This window comes from Trichoderma camerunense, assembly GCF_050948025.1.
Source record: "Trichoderma camerunense strain CBS 138272 chromosome Unknown V8C40scaffold_8, whole genome shotgun sequence".
Taxonomy (NCBI): domain Eukaryota; kingdom Fungi; phylum Ascomycota; class Sordariomycetes; order Hypocreales; family Hypocreaceae; genus Trichoderma; species Trichoderma camerunense.
In genome coordinates this window covers 769091-785053 of record NW_028145362.1, presented here as the reverse complement: position 1 = coordinate 785053, position 15963 = coordinate 769091, and the positions used below count along the sequence as shown (strand labels likewise).

The following is a 15963-nucleotide window of genomic DNA, read 5'->3' as shown; positions in this document are numbered from 1 at the left end:
TATATCAAGTCTTTCATGTCTGGATTCATCAAACTATTCACTCACCAGTTCTTCATTAGCAGCTCTACAAAGAAATATCCTACAAACTCATATTTTCACCCCATCACTCATTCACCATGGTGACCATCAAACAAGACTCGGAGCTGATGACAAACTATGTCTCGGCCAACCCCATCCCAGCTGGCCAGCACTTTGCAGTTTTCAGAGATGCCAACATGGATCCAGGTGTCTTCTCTCTAAGTGAAGACTCCTATCTTTACTTGATCACTGTCATCAATGGCAAAGCCACCAAAATTGACTTTGGAAGCGTATCTGGCATTGTTCCCAGCGGTACCAAGGTTCAGGCCTTTGCTGTTGTTCAAGCGCCAGATTCTACACTTGACATCTGCATTGCCACTCCTGGAGCCAACGCCACATCTTCCTTTACGTTGCTTTACGGTGTCACATTTGCTGAGCTTCAGGGTCCCATTCCAAGCTCCAAGATTATTCGTGGAGCTTCCTTTCCTACAGTTGATCACATTTACATGGTATGTTAAATTTACTTTATTGGGTACCCGAAGGACTAGAGCACGTTGTTAACTCTGTGTATGTCAGAATAATAAATCCACGGATACAAAACGCACCTTGCCTTTGGTCATGGTAGCATTCCAACGCCCAGGCAGACTCGCCAGCACAGAAGATCTTCGCTTTGTACAATTCATTCAGAACCAGGCGACGTTATTGGGGCCATGGTCCTTGGCTGCGAACCCCAAAAGAATTATAGACGTTGCTTTGGGAACCTGTGCTCTCGGAGACGGTGTATTTGTCTTGTATGAAACCTTCAGCGGGCCTACACACATCCAGTTCAAGTTTTTCACTGGCAGCACTATGGTCGTGGAACCAATCTGCCCTACCGGTATGTCACCACTCTCACATTACATACATACTATGTAGAAATATTAACCAACTTGTCTCATAGGCGCAACTTGCATCAATTCGTATGTAGATCCTACGTCGCATCAGAGCATTCTCCTCATTGGAGATCAAAACATCACGGCCTTCAAGTCAAGCGAGTACTGCTCTGCCAAAGGCACAGGAACTGTTATAAATACGGGAGACCAAGTCAGCGGCCTCAAGGACCTCCATGTTACTTTGTCTGGACAGACTTTGAGATTTTGGTACACGACCAACTCAGACGCTGTTCACTATTATACAGCACAAAGCACAGCCCTTTCCAATGGAACTGTGATTCCTCTCCTTTCTGATGGAAAAGGCGGTCAAATTTCTGGTCTGCTTTCTCTAAAGTCTGCTGACGGTTCAGATCAAACACTTGTCAGCAGCTTGCTATCCGTAGATGAGTATGGTAACCTCGTCCTCTTGCAACAAGATTCGGTGTCACAGCTGTGGCAAACATACCCTTTCTGGTATGCGTCAGACTTGAATGTCATTGAGACTAAAGGATTCATGCTACGGATGCATGCTACAGCCACCACTAGCGATGAAGCCAGTCTCATTCCTGGATGCTGGCTCAGAGTCAGCGCTTCAGGTGTTGTACGATGTACTGTCAATGGCCGGTATGCTTCACTTGGGCCTACTGGTCAATGGTACCAGACAGACGCCAAGGGAGTTCTAAACATACAACTTCAGAGCGATGATGCTTCTTGTTTCGTTTTCTCAGCAGACGCTTACCGCGCTGCCAAACCTGGATCTCCTGAGACTCCTCTGCAGAACCCACTCTTGGATCCCTCAGTGAAAGTAATTATGAAGCTTGACAATGTTCAGACTCCCGAAGATGTTCGCGCCCTCAAGAAGCAAGATGGTACTCCTCTTATTCCATCCGATGCCTCGGATGACGATGTCAAGAGTGCTGCCGCATCGATTCAAGCCCTGGTAGATCAGACTCGTACGAATCAAGGGGATAGCCAGCAGTTGCTGAAATCGTTCAAGGCAGTAAGCCTTGTGGCTACTTCTGGAGGAGAAGCGGCTCATGGCGTACGAGCTTTCTCTATTGGAGGCACGCTCAAAGATTTCTGGCATGAGGTTGAGGACAAGGTTGAAGATGCTTTTGATTGGGGTGTTAACCTTGTTGGTAAGCATATATCTCACTGGCACAAAATCCCACTCCCGTACAAGTTCCAGCTTTTACTGACCTATTTGTCATTCCAGAGGACGCCGCTGGCAAAGTCTGGCAATTCATTATTAAAATTGGCGACGAAGTCTATTCCTTTATTCTGGATACAGCTTCAGTCATTGTCAAGGCTGTCGTCTGGGTCTTCAAGAAGCTTGGCGTCCTGTTGCAGGATGTTATTGACTTCTTGGGATACTTGTTCAATTGGGATGACATTCTCGCCACAGCCGACAGCATTACGGCCGGATTTAATGCAGCTCTGGACTATGGACAGCATCTTCTGGATACTACTGAGATCACAGTCGACTCATGGCTGGAAGAGCTCCGTACCACCATCAAAGCTCAATTGCCCACGCTGCAGAATCAGAATTACGACGGCGCTTCTGCTGCTCCCAAGAGCATAAAGTCAAAGGCTGCCCTTGAGGCGACTGCTGCGTCTAATGCTGATGAGACTGACCAAGATGTCAAGTCGGATGTTGCCTACAACTGGTCGACATATTATTTCACATATGGTGGCGGTACTACCAACGCCGTCTTAACAGATAATAGCACTCCCGGTTCGGCAGAAGACGACCTTGTTGCTATCTGGGACGATATCCAAGATGAGCTCGACACTATCGTCAAACTCTGCACTAACGTCGCCAAAGATTTCCTCGACTTTTTCGACAGCGGGGAGTATGATATCAAGGCTCTCATGGTCAAGATCTCTGGGGATCTTATAGATGCCATAATTGACTCTCTCAAGACCCTTGGAGATATCCTATTCAAGGCCTTGGCTTTGGGTATCAACTTGATCAAGACCCTCGCCAACAGTAACATGGATATCCCTGTGATTGGATGGCTCTGGAAGAAGATTGCCGGCAACCGACCCCTTTCTCTACTAGGACTTGTCTCATTGCTCATGGCCATTCCTACAACAGTTCTCTACAAGGCCAAAGCAGACAAGGCCCCTCCGAAGCTTACAGGTCGACTGACCGCCGATACTTTCGGCCAGTATGTTTCGGGCACAGCTGATCCTGCCCTTGCTAAGGACGTGACCAATTTCACGCTGGCAACGGCCACGAGTCTGGAGTTGGTGTACGGCGAGTTCAAGACTATTTCGCTCCTCATCGACAGCGCCCTTGAAGGCACCGGATTGGAGAGTGTTCCAATTGGACCCGTTGCCCAGCTCACTAACGTGCTGAATGCAACGTCGCTGACATTCGAGACGATATCCACGTTCATTACCTGGCCAGTCGGTGAGGATCCCACAAAGCCGCCGACTGATACCTCTACAACAGTCAAGTTTGTCAAGTACTCTGTAAGTCTACCTCACAAAGCCGATTAAGAAATTACGGTGTCTTCTGAACATTCCCGCTGACAATGATACAGAAACTGGGACTCACCATCTCCAATTTTGGCGCCGCAGCGCTGGCAAATGTCATCGCCAAGGTGAAGAAGGCCGATCAGCCAACCATCAAGCGCTGGAAGGGCACCATCGCCGCCATTGTGGCTGTGCCTACACTTTGCGTTGCCCTCACTAACGATATCCACGAGGCACAAGAAGGAACAGTGAAGACGGAGCTTGTCGCCAACCACTTCATTGAAGCCTTTTTCGAGCTTGGCAAGCAGTTGGGATTTGCGGCAGCATCTTGGGACAATGAGATTGAGAGTATTATTATGTATGTCGGGTTGGCGGTGCAGCAGATTTGCTCTTATGGCGGATACGGCTGCAAGATTTACGACTTTGTGGAAACGTATCAGTGATACAGTAGTAAGTAGAATACTGGAAAACGTGTACAGCAATGCCTTATGGCGATGTATACATCAACATAAGGGTAGAAGTGATGGTAAAGGTGCTAGTAGCAAGAGATACAAATTACGACCGGGAGCCAAATTGGCAAGAACTTTCTTTTATATAATGCAGGCCTTGATAGCTACCTAGTAGCTACTTAAGTTTGTGAAATGAGTGTACAGAAGAAAATTGATGTATTCAGCAGCGATATCCTGAGTATTGTAAAGCGAAAGGAGTTAACATTTTTGACTCCACAAGATATCCCTACCTCGTGAAACTGAAACTGGCCATCAGGTGAGTGTCGTGACAACCAGACGAGTATGGTTATAACATTTCAAGCCCCATTAACGATATTCAACGCGGTACGATCCAATACGAACAGGGTTGTTCTTGACCTGGCCACTAGTCGGTCCCGGAACAGAAAGATCTGGCGAACCAGACCCATTAGGGCTCCTAAGTAATTGTTATTTTGCGTATTACTCCATCGTCAAGGGTTACTACTTACGAGAAGGCATATAAGATGACAGAAGGAATGGATTTAATTTCGATGCCCTGTATGTTTCTATGAAAAGGTTAGGTGAATTCAGTCTGTGGGAACATATCTCACTCACGGTTGGCCCTGTAGTTGGTAGAGGTGACCAATTGTGGGCTGCTCCGTGCGATCACCCCCTCCCTTGACGTTCCACTTGACCTATTTTAAAATCGGTTAGGAATTATCACCTTCTAAAAGTCGTAAAGTTGTTTACTTACCCAGGCAGTGGCTTGGGGAACAATGCCACCGTCGAAATCGACTTCGTCACCAAGAAGCTCAGCTGACACAGATACTGCTTCACTCGCCATCTTGAGAGGTATACTAGGGAAATAAACAAAAGTTGAGAAGTTAGTTGAAGTCTTTTATTGAAGTCGTTGTTCTATGTTGGATGGCAAGTTGGAGAAGGGAAAAGTCGGATATATATAATGTTCGTAAGCCACTTCAGTTATGGGTTATCCTAGTTCCCTCCTCTACTCCTATGACGTCTTTCATGAGTTTCTTAGTAGAAGCCTCTCCAAATATTATGTTATTATTCTTTCCTTATTCCTCGTGGAGCACAGCTCTATGCAATATCGCAACACCTTCAAGAAGACGAAGACATGTCCTCAATCTCCTTGCATTGAAGTCGACGTGCAGCCAATAAGAAGCACAGTCCGATATTAACAGCATCAAGCCACATTCATGCCCACATGAGTAACTCTCGTATAGAAGCCAGTAGCGTTGTTTCTCACCTTATGTTGTACGACATGGGAGGAATAACTGAATAATATTGCTTTGCCTTACTAAATAATGTGCCGGAGATGGGATGGTTTGACACCAAACATAGCCAATTATTGACCTCTTGGACCTTCCACTGCATATGCAAGGATAGTTGATTCAGCCACCATTTAAGGTATCCTATTTTATTGGAAGAGAGGTCAAGCACCTACATATATTTGCATTAAAGCCCCTCATCTGCCAACCACTATCTATCCACCAAACAACGTCGTACCTTGATGCCAAGCATGCCGAGGCCACCAAGATCTTCGAAAACTCTCCGAATAGTTGTTTCTTCCATAATATTATCCTGCTAAATTTAGATATTCCCCACCCCTCAGACGGACAGCTTATTACCCCTCCCGTAATCTATCTACTACTCCTGCATGGAGTTACACAATTACTTAATTAAAACTATGGGTGGCTTGCAACTTCATGGGGTATCTGAGGACAATATCCGATACTCTCTAGGTAGTGATAAAGTTGTGTCGGATAAGGGAGCGGCCGGTCAAGGTCTCTTTCCTGTAACTCATGCTCTTGAAAGCAGAGCAATGGCAGACAAGAGAAAGTCATTCACATGTATCACAAGTGATCTATTCCGTTCTCACCAAACACCCATCTGCACGGAGACTCTCTCGCTGCTGTCAATTAGTTCCTTCATTGGAATTTCGGGTCACAGCGTAGACCGCTACACTGCGATCTCTTACTTCCGCTACATTGGCAAGCTAGTAATAGACCAAGTGCTATTTTGGTCAAAGTCATCATTACTAGCCCTCTCCTTCGGACGTGAAGAGGGTTTTTCGGCTCGGTACTGTCTAGAAAACGAGGTTCTGAGGATATTTTCGCCCTGACAATGTGGTGGCGGGAGTTTGGGCATGTTGGTGAGTTACCAGTCACTTTTCGACGAGACAACCTATGTAACGGATACTAGCCGCGGATCCATACCATGTCTTAACCGTATATTCCGCAGCTTAACTACTTTGACAGAATAAGTTATGATCGGGTGGCTACTATATGAGATTGCTTGAAGAGGTTATGGTACACTGAGCCTCATGTAGCGATTGTCACAAGCAGATTCTTTAGCTAATAAAGGCAATTTCATTTTCGTTCACTAATTGTCTACTCATTGGGTAGGTCGTCAAGATATCGTCCAGACGTTTTCGTGGTATCATGGCGCAGGATTGAGCATTTCATACAGGAGCATCATCTTGTGCTTGAACAAATGCTCCCGGATACAGGCTCTTCCCTTACCACTCATATATCCCCACAAAGCCATGAATCTTGTAGCCATTCAAATAGATTTGCAGGCAGATCGTGCTATCACACACCACCCAGAATTGGTGTAGCAGTTGCACCCAACTTGGTGAGACGGGTTGGTTAATCTATTTCATAGGCTCTACCATCTCAATCTAGCAGTGTTAATAGGTACATAGATTAATTGGCCGCGAAGATATTTGATCTAAATTGTATTGTTTCCCCTCGTTGATTGTCGATGTGTAGTCACGACTTGTCTCTAAAATGATGCCTACGAATGGCTTAGACACCTCAAGTGACAAAAGAAGGTGAGCTTTATAGATCAGTCAGTTAACAACTACCTAATAGCTCTTATATGTTGCCTGAGGAACATATAGCAAACATTCATTGCTCTGACTTCGGGATGTCACTGGGATGGCGCAGTCGGTCTTTTGACTACGCTGCTGGCCGCAAGGACCAAGGAGTTGCCATAATCTCGTTTACTAGAACTCTTATTGAGCTTCTCATCACATAGACTCGAGAACGTATTACACTCTCGTCCAGTAGAAAGTGCCAACCGAAACTGGTGATAGTCAGCTCTTCGTGTGGCAGGCATTAGGGGGACATCTTCTGCGCCAATTATGTTCACTTGCTTCCAGACCAGAAGGTAAGGTGGACTTATAAGTACATTAAAATACTGCTCTCCGTAACGAGTGGATCGATAGCTCAGTGGTAGAGGTAAGCTTAGCTCAACACACTTTCCAATTCCAACTTAGACACTAACAAATCTGGTAGCGAGAGATTGCAGATCTCTAGGTCACGCGTTCGATCCGCGTTCGGTCCTTTCTTTTTGGCTTTTTTCAACTTGCTCCCTTTTTGCTCATGTCTGTTGGCCAGGCTTTATAAGACAAACTAAAATCCCGCTCCATCACCAGGGATCGATAGCTCAGTGGTAGAGGTAAGCGAATCTGAAACATAATTCCTATTCTGTTACACAATAACTAACAAACTTGGCAGCGAGAGATTGCAGATCTCTAGGTCACGCGTTCGATCCGCGTTCGGTCCTTTTCTTTTTTTGCTTTTTAGGTATTTGCTTCTCTCTTCGTTCTTGTATGGCTGGACTTTTTATTTTTGTATTTTATTTTGCCTGTAGTTTTGATGATCTGGCCTTGGAGGGGCAGTACTAAGGGCAATGTGGAGTAACCCTTCTACGCGTATTCCATTGGTACTCAGGTAATGTCACTCGTAAACTCAGTGTAAATATCCAAGTGATTGTTGCTATGCTGCAGGCCAATCTTGGTATATCTCATTTTTGTAAGGCTATTGCGGTTGACTATGTGTGTGATATTAGGTTGATGGAGGTCACTGGACTACCTGACTTATTTGCTGGCATCATTCTCCATCTTCCATTAGGTCTCTTTAAACTCACCACACAAGAGCGAGTCATTCTGTGAATGCCCTCTGGCTACCGACGAGAGTATAAACAAGAGCAGAGAATTGATAATTTCTTCGTCACCTCTACATGTTTATTGAAATCTCCAAAGTATTGCTTCATGGGGTGAGGAGCGACGTGCCGAAAAGACACGCCTCTGAAGTTACCCTGTACTTCATTTTCGCGCTTATCTTATCGACAAGGATAAGATAAGCTTGCCCCGACAAAAAAGTTTCCTATCGCTACATGCAGCGAGCATCCATTGACCAGAATCTGGATCTCGGCCTTGACAAAATCCTCACCCAGCTCAGCATCTGCACCCGAAGTCGCAATGCCTGCAAAAACTGCCGGCAAGCAGAAGCCGCAACACAAGCCGAACAAGACAGAGCTCAAGAAGCAAAAGAGGAAGCGCGATCATGAAGACCTGCACAAACTCGCAGAGGCCATTGCCCAGCTGGTGAGTGGATGAGGCGCAAATGCATTTATCATGGATGTTATGACTTACAGTGATTATACGTAGGACCCCAAGTCTGGCAAGGTGAAGACTTTTGCTGACCTGTCGGCGGCCATTTCACCTGCGACAGCATCTGGCCTTCACGCATCACACTTCACGAACATGACCGAAATCCAGGAACAAGCCATCCCGTTGGCATTGCAGGGCAAGGATATCCTTGGTGCGGCGAAGACGGGCAGTGGCAAGACTCTGGCATTCTTGGTACCAGTACTGGAGAAGCTCTATCGCGAACAATGGACAGAGTTCGACGGCCTCGGTGCTCTCATCCTCTCCCCAACTCGAGAGCTGGCGGTTCAGATTTTCGAAGTGCTGCGCAAGATCGGACGACACCACGCCTTTTCAGCTGGATTGGTTATTGGTGGAAAGAATTTGAAGGAGGAGGCTGAAAGGTTGCTTCGAATGAATATCCTTGTATGCACTCCAGGACGAATGCTGCAGCACTTGGACCAGACGGCCGGCTTCGACGCGAACAACTTGCAGATTTTGGTGTTGGATGAGGCGGACCGAATCATGGACATGGGATTCCAATCTGCAGTTGATGCGCTGGTTGAGCATCTGCCCAAGTCACGCCAGACACTCATGTTCAGTGCAACGCAGAGCAAAAAAGTTTCAGATCTTGCCCGACTCAGCCTGAAAGATCCCGAATACGTCTCCGTGCACCAAGACGCAACGACGGCAACACCCACTACTCTTCAACAACACTACATCGTCACTCCGCTCCCCGAAAAACTCGATACGCTTTACGGCTTTATCAAAGCCAACGTCAAGAGTAAAATCATCGTCTTCCTCAGCTCCGGCAAGCAAGTCCGGTTTGTCTACGAAAGCTTTCGACATCTTCAGCCCGGTATTCCGCTACTTCACCTGCACGGCCGTCAAAAACAAATAGCACGATTGGAAATCACAAACAGATTCACTGCTGCAAAGACATCATGTCTGTTTGCGACGGACGTGGTGGCGAGAGGCATCGATTTCCCAGCTGTTGATTGGGTCATTCAGGCGGATTGCCCCGAAGACGCTGATACGTATATCCACCGAGTGGGACGAACAGCTAGATTCCAGAGTAATGGCCGCGCCGTTCTTTTCCTCGACCCCAGCGAAGAAGAAGGGATGATTAAGCGACTAGAGCACAAGAAGATTCCCATACAGAAAGTGCACGTCAAGGAGAAGAAGAAGAAGAGCATCAAGAACAATCTGCAGGACATGTGCTTTAAGTTTCCCGACTTGAAATACTTGGGCCAAAAGGCATTTATCAGTTACACAAGGTCAATTCACCTGCAAAAAGACAAAGAGGTCTTCAAGTTTGACGATCACGACTGGGACGCATATGCCTCGAGCCTCGGTCTGCCCGGAACCCCACAGATTAAATTCCAGAATGGTGAGGATATCAAGAGGATAAAGAACGCGCCCCGCCAAGGCATGTCGAGCGACTCAGAATCGGACATGGATCTGGACGGAGAGTACGAAAAGAAGAAGGAGAAGAAGAAGAAGCCAGAGGTGCGGACGAAATACGACAAGATGTTTGAACGAACGAACCAGGACGTTTTGTCAAGCCACTACTCTAAACTTGTGCTGGATGGAGGCAAGGAAGACGACGATGAAGAGGATGACTTTTTGTCTGTAAAGAGAAGACTAAACGATGATGAGGTCGATGCACTTACAGGCAAGGCGACCATCAACAATGCTAAAGTCATAGCGCTAGGCGGCGACGATTTATACGTCGTCGACTCAAAACGCCGTGAGAAAGCCCTTCAGTCAAAGAAGAAGATGGCCAAGTTCATGGGCAGCTCGTCAAAACTCGTGTTTGACGAAGAAGGCAACGCGCACGAAATCTACGAGCTCCAAGACGAAGAGGACTTCAAGCAACAAGGTCCCGCGGAAGAGCAGCGAAAGAAGTTCTTGGATAGCGAAACGGTCAGGGTTAAGGAGGCCGACGTGGACGACAAGGCGCTCGCGAAGCAGAAGAAGAGAGAGAAGAAGGAGAAGAGAAAGGCGAGGGAAGCGATGGAAATGGCTGGTGGAGAGAGCTTTGACCCGCAGCTTGGCGAGAACGGCGAGGACGAAGATCCTTTGGCTTTGTTGCGCTCTCTGCCTATCGCTGGGGAGGATCGCAGTGATGATGGTTCAGATGCTGAGCCGCCGCGGAAGAAGACCAAGAAGTGGTTCCAGGACGACTCGGACGATGAAGATGCCAAGAAGAGCAAGGGCAAGAAGAAGAAGGGAGGCAAGGTTATTGAGGTGGATCAGGAGCCTGAGACATTGGAGGACCTGGAAGCCTTGGCTGCAGGTCTGTTGGATGGTTAAAGGGAGACTTGTTGATACCGTTTGGGGAAGCATTTCTGGCTGGTGTTGTATATTGGGGGAGGTGTTATTTAGAGCATAATGTTAGCTTACAGTTTAAAAGCATCAGAATTTGTATAAAAAGTCAATCGCTGGTATATTCAGCATCCTGCATGACGCACTCTTCTATCTCTATTCGTAACACTGTCAAGGCCGGAAACCTAAAAACAAGACAAGAAATGATCCCCTCAAACCACCAAGAAACCCGCGAACCACTGCAAAAAAGGAAGACAGGCCAGAGCACAACCAACAGACAAAGCAGCACACACAAACACACACGCACACATGCACAAAACCGTCAAAACGAACAAGTCAAGTCATCCAATGTGAATCTCCATTGCTTTCATTTCAAATACGTAAAAAAAAAGTCAACATGTCCCACCATCTGTGCAGAAAAACAAAAACCTGCTGTGTTCGTGAGGAGGGGGTATTCATCCTTTTTTCCAGCTCCACTGCCCATTCCGAATTTCCGACCCTATCTACGTTTGCGCCTGGCTTCAATAGAAAGATGCTTTCCCACTAATAAGACGATAGAAGAAAGAAAGAAGAAAGAAGAGACAAAATTCAAGATGAGATCAAAACCAACGCTCCTGTGACGCCGCCGAATGCTGAAAAATTTCCATTGTTTTCGTCTTTTTTTGTGTTTTTGTTTTTACACGTCGCCTGGCTCTGGTACTTTATGCCCAAAGAGGCGAATGCGGTAGAAACATGTGTGATTGGGAGCTCCGTAATTGCTCACAGCCCGAACAATCACCTGGTCAGTCTCGGCGTTGAGGGCCATGAGCTCGCTGCTGAGGCGGTGAACATGAACGCCATCATGCAGTTCCGCACCCTCGTAGACAAACTGAGTCACCTTGACAAACTGAGGAGGCAGATCAGCCGGGGCATAATTCCAGTCTGAAAGGTCGTCGGGGAAGTGCGCCGCTGAAAAGTCCAGTAAACGCTCTCGAGTAGCCGAGTCTTCGATTTTGATGTACACTTCGATGTGACGGGGTCGCGCACCGGGATTTGACGTGGCACCAGGCAAGATGTGCTCAATCACGATATGCTGAGGGATGATTGAGTGGCCCATGATGACGCTCAGTTTGGCACCGTGGGGGTTACCGCGTTTGTTCACCTCACGAGCAGCACACCAACAGTCGCCATCGTCGTGCCATGGAAGGAGAGCTTCTATGGGCGGGTACGGCTGAGCGCCCTTGAGACCCTTGTCATTGAGATATTTCGCATCGGGCTTAAACGTTGTAGACGTTTGTTTGGGATCGACAATGGCGCCGGCACCTACTCCGAAGTAGTTGAGCTGGTTCTTCAGATCCCTGTCCCAGTGCGAGCGAATACGACCTTTGGCCATGGCCTCTAGATTCATATCGGCAATGGCTTTGCGCACCAATCCATCAACGAGCTTGGCAACTTCAGCCTTTGTCATGCTCGGGGAGTCATCTTTCTTGGCTAGATCAACAGAGTCGCGAATGAGCTGTTCCAGCTTGGGCTGCAGTTCATTGATTTCGGCCCTCATCTCCGTACGATGGCTGGCAAACTCGTCCCTCAGATACTGTAAAAAGTATTCACGACTCACGACAGTGCTGCCACTTTTGGTGTTGCCCACGTGCTTTTTGATCATCTGGTCAAGGCGCTTGTCAATGTCCTTGTCGGAGAGAGATCCGGTAATCTTCATCTTGTCCAAGATGGGGCGCAGCGTTTGCTCGACCTTGCGCTGGTTGTCAGTTGCCCAAGCCTCCCACATATGTGGCAGCTTCTTGGCTAGCCCATCGTTCGCCTCGTTAATTTTTGAGGCGATTTCTGGACGTCTCGCCAGCCATGCCGCGATATCCTTCCACTGCTTCTCTGACGAAGGCTCGTAATTGCCGGCTTTGCTCTTGTTTAGCATTGGGAAGCTGCCATCTTTCTCGACTAGATCCCGGATTGCATGCCAGAAATCTTGCGTGACGACGGGTTTTCCATCTTTGAGTGTCATGTGCACCATTTTGGGCACGACTGAGTTGAGCTGTTCAATGGATGATTCGTGAAGCTTCCCTGCACCCTTCATCAAGCGGAGATCTCGTAGTATTTGGTTAATGAGATCCCCAAACTCGGCATACTGGTCGCCTCGTAGCTCATTAAGCCCTGGAAAGTCATCCCATGCACTCCGCGAGGACCAGCTAATGGACGGGATGAAATTTCCAATTCGAGAGGCAAGGTCGTCGAACCTTGGCAAGGTTGGTATTGAGACCGAGGGAACAGAAACTGATGGAGCCTCTTCAAAGCTAGGCAAGTTGGCAATGGCAATGCTGGAGAGGACTGCAGCCAGCAAAAGGAACGAAAAACCGCTAATGGTGTATACCAGCGCCTCACCAATGAGCATCAGCCTGTCTCGCAGAGAGTCTGAGAAGAGGCCGAAAAAGGAGTTGACGACGCTTTCTAGGGCGGTGCTGAAAAACCAATAAATGGCCCGCAGATATGTGAGCGGATTGAACAGCTGTTGCCAGTTGATGGACTCGTCGGTGAGATCTGAATCGAGTTCCGAATCAAGGTCAGAGTCGAAATCAGAAGACACGGGAGAGTTGATCTCTCCGTTTTGAACATGTCTTGTCTGAGGTTGCCGCCTAGAAGTAAACGGGAAGAGGGACGCAAGGATGCGCCACCATTTCTCTTGGCGCGAAACTCGGCTTTCAGTCTCTCGAATAGTGTCTTGCATGGCGTCGTCCATTTCGCTGTGATCTGTGGGAAAGGGAGAGTCTTGTTGACTGAGGAGAGGTTTACCTGGCCGCCGGGTAGCTGCAAGGGGAGATAGGCGATTTATGATGGTGTTACTTCGAGGAATTACCGTCCGCTGTTCCTTGCCTCGGGGTTGATTTGCTGGAGCCAGAACGGCAGGCGCCTTGGGGATACGCATCCTTGCTGTGGATTGGCTCTGTTCTTGAAGTCTGGTGGTGCTAGTCCCTTGACTTAGCTGCGTGTCTGATTCCGGCGGACTGACAGGCGCAGAAACCCTTCCCCCTAGGAGGCTCTTGACGGCACTCCAAGCTTTACTTGGGGCTTCGATGATTCGATTTGGCGTAGCCTGCTCATGTTGGTCATTGGTCGACGACAGGGATCGACCCGATAGGGTGGATGACCTTGTCGAGCTGGACAATGAAATTGGTTTGACGGCTTGTGGCGGCGGCATTGGTGATAACCTCAACGTAGCATGCCCAAAATAATCACGCTCGGCGTTGAAACTCCGCGAATCGGAAACATCACTTTCATCGGGAGTGAGCTCTCCATCGTCGTCGTCGTCTTCATCCTCAGATGCTGGCTGACTGAACGTTCGATCAAAGGCTACTTTTGCTGTGTTGCTTGGTTTTGCTGCGAAAATCATTAGCGTCATACTGCTTCTCAAACAATGTGCAGCGTAGAAGAGATGTACCAAGCTTCGCCATGGCAGACTTCAATCCCTGTCTATACTTGCTGTTGTCCCGGCCACGTGACGGTTGATTAGATCCAACGTCTGATCCGGATTCTGACTCGTCGGCTTCTCTTGCCGGGTTTTGTCGACGAGTGACTTGAGGCTTCAAGTATTGTCCATAACGTTGCAGATCCGCTGCCTCCTCAGCCTCCTGACGTTCCTGCCTTCGAAGAACACCATTCATAGCATCCTGAAGGGTGGCTGGCATGCCGTCCACGCTGAGGCGGCGAGGTTCCTCTGCAGCTCCATATGTATACTGCCGTTTCGTACTGGGTGCGCCTTTTAGGGAGGGAAAGTCTGGTTTCTTGAAATCTTCCACTTCCGTCCGGGTGTTTGGTCGTCTAGCAGGGTTGCGTTCTCTTGACCGTGGTCTGCCTCCCCTTCCACCATTCATCATGATAACAAAGTGAGAGAAGTATCCTTTAGGTCGTGGCAGATGAAATGAGAGAGCACTTGATAATGAACTGAATGAGAGGCTTTGAAATTTTTGAAAATCGGCAAAATGGAGAAGGTGAAAATTCGAGGACGGATATGCTCAAATAGGATCGGATCGAGGCCCAAATTCACAAAACAAAGACAGCCGCAATCTAATTTTATCCCAAGCTTAAATCCGGATTTGTCGTCTGCTGGGTCCCAGATTCTTTGTGTCCCAGCCAAGATGGATCCTTACTGGGGGAGAGTTGAGATCAACAAAGAGCATCTTTGTTAAGTTGGGATGAGACGCATGTCACCAGAAGGGGCGGTAAGGAGGCGTTGGGAGGCCACTTTGTTTGTGTCCGGGAGAAACAATGAGCTTCTGCAGAGAGTTTCGAAATGCAGGGGTGAGATAGAAATATGTTTCGGCGTGTGAGGATGGGATTTTGTCTCTTTGAGATGGCTTTGGGCTTAGTTTGCGCGATGACAACTTCACTGAGGGCGCGGTAGCGTGACGCGCCGAGGCTTAAGCGGCGCATTTTTTGGGTGAAGAATCAGGCACGATTGAGCGGGGTCACGTGCGCGTCAGAGAATTGAAGTGTAGAAGCGCAAAGTACAAGTTACACGTTAGTACAAGTTGATGTCTCTATCATGTTGATGGAAGACTTTAGCCAGGTGTGTTCAATTGATTTTGCTCGGGATAAAGAATGAAATAATAATACAGCCACGTTCTTTTTTTTGGGTCATTGCGTGCATGCTGTCTTTGTCAGAAGCTGTGCGGCACAGCCTTGTTACTGTTGGCGATATCATGTCTCAGTAACGTGGGTCTCGAGTACACACTTGCATGTACCTACCACAAAGAACCGACAGGGCTGAAAACGGAGATAAAGATCAATCAATGTTTCCAACTCGATAAGACTACAGGTAATGCAGACAAAGCATTATGCAGGAGAGTACTCGTACTACATAGGTACATATAACGTTTAGGTATGTCGCCGATCTTTTGTTAAGGAGATACTGTACTCGTAATACCCAGATAAAGTGCAACGAGGCTTGACATGGGTCTTGATGGTGATGCGCGTTTCATCTTTAGCACAAGCTTTTGCAAACACCACTGATCTGCAACCAACCGCCCACCGTCATTTTTCCAACCAAGGCACTCGTCCTATCATGCCGAGCAATTGAACCAGGGCCATGATTTGATCACGAAATGAAAAAGATGCATCATCACAAGCAACAGGGGAGCAATTAATATATCTCAATATAATCATGTAATCAGCAGGGAATGTTACGCGCCAGTGTCGTATTCTGTCCAGGTAGTTTGAGCTTGAACCATGTAAATCCAGGAACACAGCTGAGGCCAGAACTGCTAGTCTTGGTGCTAAGAAGTCCATGAAGCGCTCGAAAGCCACCGTGTTTGGC

General features: G+C 47.8%; 4 protein-coding genes and 2 non-coding genes across 6 annotated transcripts; 4 read left to right on the top strand and 2 right to left on the bottom strand.

The window, feature by feature from the left end:
• Positions 1–116: 116 nt before the first annotated feature.
• V8C40DRAFT_287138 (uncharacterized protein) lies at positions 117–3952 on the top strand (the record flags this gene model as incomplete). The annotated part of the gene is made up of 5 exons (XM_083222653.1): positions 117–527; positions 595–895; positions 959–2068; positions 2146–3407; positions 3479–3952. 5 exons carry the CDS (start codon positions 117–119, stop codon positions 3851–3853), a joined length of 3459 nt encoding a protein of 1152 aa, XP_083073658.1. The 3' UTR covers positions 3854–3952.
• Positions 3953–4225: 273 nt separating this feature from the next.
• V8C40DRAFT_265475 (uncharacterized protein) lies at positions 4226–4721 on the bottom strand (the record flags this gene model as incomplete). The annotated part of the gene is made up of 4 exons (XM_083219659.1): positions 4226–4334; positions 4387–4443; positions 4493–4572; positions 4632–4721. The coding sequence occupies 4 exons, from the start codon at positions 4719–4721 to the stop codon at positions 4226–4228; spliced, it is 336 nt and encodes a 111-aa protein (XP_083073657.1).
• Positions 4722–7117: 2396 nt separating this feature from the next.
• Positions 7118–7246, top strand: V8C40DRAFT_t116. The gene has a single exon. It is a non-coding gene; the product is annotated as a tRNA-Ala (tRNA).
• Positions 7247–7337: 91 nt separating this feature from the next.
• V8C40DRAFT_t117 lies at positions 7338–7468 on the top strand. Its single transcript has one exon. It is a non-coding gene; the product is annotated as a tRNA-Gln (tRNA).
• Positions 7469–8105: 637 nt separating this feature from the next.
• Positions 8106–10815, top strand: V8C40DRAFT_214376 (RNA-dependent ATPase HCA4). The gene is made up of 2 exons (XM_083212148.1): positions 8106–8291; positions 8355–10815. The coding sequence occupies exons 1-2, from the start codon at positions 8166–8168 to the stop codon at positions 10647–10649; spliced, it is 2421 nt and encodes an 806-aa protein (XP_083073656.1). The 5' UTR covers positions 8106–8165; the 3' UTR covers positions 10650–10815.
• Positions 10794–15039, bottom strand: V8C40DRAFT_244080 (uncharacterized protein). The gene is made up of 2 exons (XM_083215581.1): positions 14089–15039; positions 10794–14027 (listed from the first exon to the last, which is right to left on the bottom strand). Exons 1-2 carry the CDS (start codon positions 14522–14524, stop codon positions 11338–11340), a joined length of 3126 nt encoding a protein of 1041 aa, XP_083073655.1. The 5' UTR covers positions 14525–15039; the 3' UTR covers positions 10794–11337.
• Between the last annotated feature and the right edge of the window lie 924 nt (positions 15040–15963).

What these genes read in the sequence shown, in the direction of transcription:
- V8C40DRAFT_244080 (XM_083215581.1), bottom strand. Translation starts at nt 14,524, where the DNA reads ATGATGAATGGTGGAAGGGGAGGCAGACCACGGTCAAGAGAACGCAAC. An exon ending in GTCTGCCATGGCGAAGCTTG is followed by an intron (nt 14,028 to 14,088) that starts GTACATCTCTTC and finishes TGATTTTCGCAG; the next exon opens with CAAAACCAAGCAACACAGCA.
- V8C40DRAFT_214376 (XM_083212148.1), top strand. Translation starts at nt 8,166, where the DNA reads ATGCCTGCAAAAACTGCCGGCAAGCAGAAGCCGCAACACAAGCCGAAC. An exon ending in CAGAGGCCATTGCCCAGCTG is followed by an intron (nt 8,292 to 8,354) that starts GTGAGTGGATGA and finishes GATTATACGTAG; the next exon opens with GACCCCAAGTCTGGCAAGGT.